The sequence below is a fragment of the Fringilla coelebs genome (genome assembly GCF_963513975.1).
Source record: "Fringilla coelebs genome assembly, chromosome: 35".
Classification (NCBI taxonomy): domain Eukaryota; kingdom Metazoa; phylum Chordata; class Aves; order Passeriformes; family Fringillidae; genus Fringilla; species Fringilla coelebs.
In genome coordinates, this window is record NC_140061.1 from 608,927 (window position 1) to 614,765 (window position 5,839).

The following is a 5,839-nucleotide window of genomic DNA, read 5'->3' on the forward strand; positions in this document are numbered from 1 at the left end:
GGGAATTTGGGGGTAAAAAATTGTGAATTTTAGGATTAAAATTGGTGAATTTTGAGGTGAAAACTTTTGAATTTTGGAGTAAAAATTTATGAATTTTTCAAGTGGAATAGAATGAATTTTAGGGTGAGAAATGGTGAATTTTGGTGTTTAAAAAAAGGGAATTTTGGGTGAAAAAACGGTAAAATCTGGTGCCTGCAGCATGGAGACGCTGGCGGCCATGTTTGAGCTGGACCTGCCCACGGTGCACGGAATCATCAGCAAGATGATCATCAACGAGGAGCTGATGGTGAGGGACGGCGGGGACACCTGGGGACACCTGGGGACACACCTGGGGACAGGTGTGACCTCACCTGGGCACACCTGGGGACAGCTGGGGGCACACCTGGGCACAGCTGGGGACACACCTGGGATACACCTGGGCACACCTGGGCACACCTGGGATACACCTGGGATACACCTGGGCACACCTGGGCACGCGTGGGAACGCCTGGGACACACCTGGGATACACCTGGGCACACCTGAGGACACTTGGGGACACCTGGGCACAGCTGGGATACACCTGGGGGCACCTGAGGACAGCTGGGGACACCCAGGATACACTTGGGGACACCTGGGATAGACCTGGGCACACCTAGGCACACCTTGGGGTACCTGGGGACACAACTGGGGACACCTGGGATATACCTGGGGGCACCGGGGGACACCTGGGCACAGCTGGGCACACCTGGGCACACACCTGGGGACACACCTGGGCACAGCTGGGGGCACCTGGGGGTCAACTGGGAACACCTGGGCACACCTGGGCCACACCTGGCTACAGCTGGGCGCACCTGGGCACACCTGGGGGCACCTGGGATACACCTGGGAACAGCTGGGACATGCCTGGGGATACCTGGGACACACCTGGGGACACTTGGCACACCTGGGGATACACCTGGGCACACCTGGGGGACAACTGGGGACACCTGGGCCACACCTGGGATACACCTGGGACACCTGGACACACCTTGGGGACACCTGGGATACACCTGGGCACAGCTGGGTACACCTGGGGACATACCTGGGACACCTGGGGACACCTGGGGACACCTTTAGGCCTCGCTGGACCAGCCCTCGGCCACGGTGATGATGGGGAGACCCAAATTTGGGCCATTTTGGGGTGGTTTTGATCAGTTTTGGGGCAGTTTCAGGTGGGGTTTTGGGGTTACCTGCAGCACAGGTGAGTCTCACCTGGGCACACCTGCAGGCCTCGCTCACGACCACCATGATGATGGGAAGACCCCAATGGGGCCATTTTGGGGTGGTTTTGATCAGGTTTGGGGCAGTTTGGGGGCAGTTTTGGGGCAGTTTCAGGTGGGGTTTTTTGGGGGTTACCTGAGACAGGTGAGTCTCACCTGTGCACACCTGCAGGCCTCACTCACGACCACCATGATGATGGGGAGACCCCAATGGGGCCATTTTGGGGTGGTTTTGATCAGTTTTGGGGCAGTTTTTGGGCAGTTTCAGGTGGGGTTTTGGGGGTTACCTGAGACAGGTGAGTCTCACCTGTGCACACCTTTAGGCCTCGCTGGACCAGCCCACGGCCACGGTGATGATGGGGAGACCCAAATGGGGCCATTTTGGGGTCGTTTTGATCAGTTTTGGGGCAGTTTTGGGGCAGTTTCAGGTGGGGTTTTTGGGGGTTACCTGAGACAGGTGAGTCTCACCTGTGCACACCTGCAGGCCTCGCTCACGACCACGGTGATGATGGGGAGACCCCAATGGGGCCATTTTGGGGTGGTTTTGATAAGGTTTGGGGCAGTTTGGGGGCAGTTTTGGGGCAGTTTCAGGTGGGGTTTTTGGGGGTTACCTGAGACAGGTGAGTCTCACCTGTGCACACCTTTAGGCCTCGCTGGACCATCCCACGGCCACGGTGATGATGGGGAGACCCAAATTGGGGCCATTTTGGGGTGATTTTGGGGCAGTTTTGGGGTAATTTGAGGTAGGTTTTTGGGGGTTACCTGAGACAGGTGAGTCTCACCTGGGCACACCTGCAGGCCTCGCTCACGACCACCATGATGATGGGGAGACCCCAATGGGGCCATTTTGGGGTGGTTTTGATCAGTTTTGGGGCAGTTTTTGGGCAGTTTCAGGTGGGGTTTTGGGGGTTACCTGAGACAGGTGAGTCTCACCTGTGCACACCTTTAGGCCTCGCTGGACCAGCCCACGGCCACAGTGATGATGGGGAGACCAAAATTGGGGCCATTTTGGGATGGTTTTGGTCAGGTTTGGGGCAGTTTCAGGGCAGTTTTGGGGCAGTTTCAGGTGGGGTTTTGGGAGTTACCTGAGACAGGTGAGTCTCACCTGTGCACACCTTTAGGCCTCGCTGGACCAGCCCACGGCCACGGTGATGATGGGGAGACCAAAATTGGGGCCATTTTGGGATGGTTTTGATCAGGTTTGGGGCAGTTTTTGGGCAGTTTCAGGTGGTGTTTGGGGGGTTACCTGAGGCAGGTGAGTCTCACCTGGGCACACCTGCAGGCCTCGCCCACGGCCACGGTGATGATGGGGAGACTCAAATGGGGCCATTTTGGGGTGATTTTGGGGCAGTTTTGGGGTAATTTGAGGTAGGTTTTTGGGGGTTACCTGAGACAGGTGAGTCTCACCTGGGCACACCTGCAGGCCTTGCTCACGACCACCATGATGATGGGGGGACCCAAATGGGGCCATTTTGGGGTGGTTTTGATCAGTTTTGGGGCAGTTTTTGGGCAGTTTCAGGTGGGGTTTTGGGGGTTACCTGAGACAGGTGAGTCTCACCTGTGCACACCTTTAGGCCTCGCTGGACCAGCCCACGGCCACGGTGATGATGGGGAGACCCAAATGGGGCCATTTTGGGGTCGTTTTGATCAGTTTTGGGGCAGTTTTGGGGCAGTTTCAGGTGGGGTTTTTGGGGGTTACCTGAGACAGGTGAGTCTCACCTGTGCACACCTGCAGGCCTCGCTCACGACCACGGTGATGATGGGGAGACCCCAATGGGGCCATTTTGGGGTGGTTTTGATAAGGTTTGGGGCAGTTTGGGGGCAGTTTTGGGGCAGTTTCAGGTGGGGTTTTTGGGGGTTACCTGAGACAGGTGAGTCTCACCTGTGCACACCTTTAGGCCTCGCTGGACCAGCCCACGGCCACAGTGATGATGCACCGGACGGAGCCGACGGCCACGCAGAACCTGGCGCTGCAATTGGCCGAGAAGTTGGGGAACCTGGTGGAGAACAACGAGCGCGTGCTGGACCAGCGGCAGGGAGCCTACGGGGGGTACTTCAGAGGTGAGCGCACCTGGGCACACCTGGGCACAGCTGGGGCACACCTGGGCACACCTGGGAACACCTGGGTATACCTGGGCACAGCTGGGCACACCTGGATATACCTGGGGCACAACTTGGGTACACCTGGAAACACTTGGATGCAACTGGGGCACACCTGGATACACCTGGATACACCTGGGCACAGCTGGGGCACACCTGGATATACTTGGGGCACAACTTGGGTACACCTGGGCACAGCTGGATACACCTGGGGCACACCTGGGTAGATCTGCATAGACCTGGAGCACACCTGGGTACACCTGGATATACCTGGGCACATCTGGATACACCTGGGTCACACCTGGGGTACACCTGGGTATACTTGGGGCACACCTAGATATACGTGGGGCACACCTGGGCACATCTGGACACACCTGGGGCACACCTGGGTAGATCTGCATAGACCTGGAGCACACCTGGGTACACCTGGATACACCTGGGGCACACCTGGATACACCTGGGGCACACCTGGGCACATCTGCATACAGCTGGGGCACACCTGGATACATGTGGGGCACACCTGGGTAGATCTGTATACACCTGGAGCACACCTGGGTACACCTGGATATACCTGGGCACACCTGGATACACCTGGGGCCCACCTGGGCACATGTGGATACACCTGGGGCACACCGAGGCACATCAGGACACACCTGCGGTACACCTGGATATACCTGGAGTATACCTGGGCACTCCTGGATATACCTGGGCACACTTGGATACACCTGGGGCACACCTGGATGTATGTGGGGCACACCTGGGCACATCTGGATACACCTGGGGCACACCTGGGTAGATCTGCATAGACCTGGAGCACACCTGGGTACACCTGGATATACCTGGGCATATCTGGATACACCTGGGTCACACTTGGGTACACCTGGATACACCTGGGGCACACCTGGATGCACCTGGGGCACACCTGGGCACATCGGGATACACCTGGGGCACACTTGGATACACCTGGGGCACGCCTGGGCACATCTGGATACACATGGGGCACACCTGGGTAGATCTGCATACACCTGAGGCACACCTGGATGTACCTGGGGCACACCTGGATATACCTAGATGCACCTGGGGCACACCTGGATACACCTGGAGCACACTTGGGCACACCTGGATACATGTGGGGTTGTCAGGGATACACCTGGGGAAGGTGGGATAGAGTTGGGGCACACCTGAGGAGGGTGGGATACACCTGGGGCACACTTGGGCACATCTGGATACACCTGAGGCACACCTGGGCACATCTGGATACACCTGGGGCACACCTGAACACACCTGGGTTAACCAGGGACACACCTGGGGGAAGCTGGAGGTGTCTGAGGTACACCTGGCATTTACCTGGGCACACCTGAGGGGGACACACGGGGATTTACCTGGGACACACCTGAGCCCCGCCCCGCCCTCACCTGTCCGTCTTCCCCCTGCAGACCAGAAAGATGGCGGCTACCGCAAGGGCGACGGGTACCTGCGGCGCGGCGGCTTCCGGCAGGAACGCAGCAACTACTGAGCCACACCTGGCCCAGAGAGACACACCTGGCCCACAGCGGGACCCTCACCTGCCCCATAGAGCCCTCACCTGTCCTCCAATCCCCACACCTGGGCAAAGAGTCACCACCTGCCCCACTGAGGCCTCACCTGCCCCACTGAGGCCTCACCTGCCCCACTGAGGCCTCACCTGCCCCACAGAGGCCTCACCTGTCCCACGGATCCCTCACCTGCCCCATAGATCCCTCACCTGCCCCATAGATCACTCACCTGTTCCATCGAGGGTCCCGCGGTCGGAAATTAATAAATGAATTATTAAAGAGTGTGTTAATGAGGTGTTAATTAATGTGCTAATGAGGGGCGGGGCGGGGCCTGCCCCATAGATCCTGGTTCTGCCCCAGAAGTGACCCCCAAAGCTTCGCCCCTCACGTTTTCCCGCCTTTTTTCTCCCCTCACGTTTTCCCGCCTTTTGTTCCCTCCTCACATTTTCCCGCCTTTTTTACCCCTCTCATTTTCCCGCCTTTTTTACTCCCCTCACGTTTTCCCGCCTTTTTTACCCCCTCACGTTTTCCCGCCTTTTTTCTCCCTTCACGTTTTCCCGCCTTTTTTCTCCCCTCACGTTTTCCCGCCTTTTTTACCCCCTCACGTTTTCCCGCCTTTTTTCTTCCCTCATATTTTCCCGCCTTTTTTACTCCCTCACGTTTTCCCGCCTTTTTTACTCCCCTCACGTTTTCCTGCCTTTTTTACTCCCTCACTTTTTCCCGCCTTTTTTACTCCCTCATATTTTCCTGCCTTTTTTACCCCCTCAGGTTTTCCCACCCTTTTCTCCCCCATCACATTTTCCCGCCTTTTTCTTCCCTCACATTTTCCCGCCTTTTTTTCTCCCCTCACATTTTCCCGCCTTTTTCTTCCCTCACATTTTCCCTCCTTTTCTACCCCTTCACCTTTTCCCGTGTTTTTCTCCCCATCACGTTTTCCCACCCTTTTTCCCCACTCATTTTTCTGC

At 57.1% G+C, this 5,839-nt stretch overlaps 1 protein-coding gene across 1 annotated transcript; it reads left to right on the forward strand.

The window, feature by feature from the left end:
* The first annotated feature begins 201 nt into the window (after positions 1 to 201).
* LOC311164699 (eukaryotic translation initiation factor 3 subunit C-like) lies at positions 202 to 5,164 on the forward strand. Its single transcript, XM_084224261.1, has 3 exons — positions 202 to 286; positions 3,138 to 3,300; positions 4,776 to 5,164. The coding sequence occupies exons 1-3, from the start codon at positions 218 to 220 to the stop codon at positions 4,853 to 4,855; spliced, it is 312 nt and encodes a 103-aa protein (XP_084080387.1). The 5' UTR covers positions 202 to 217; the 3' UTR covers positions 4,856 to 5,164.
* The last annotated feature ends 675 nt before the right edge of the window (positions 5,165 to 5,839 follow it).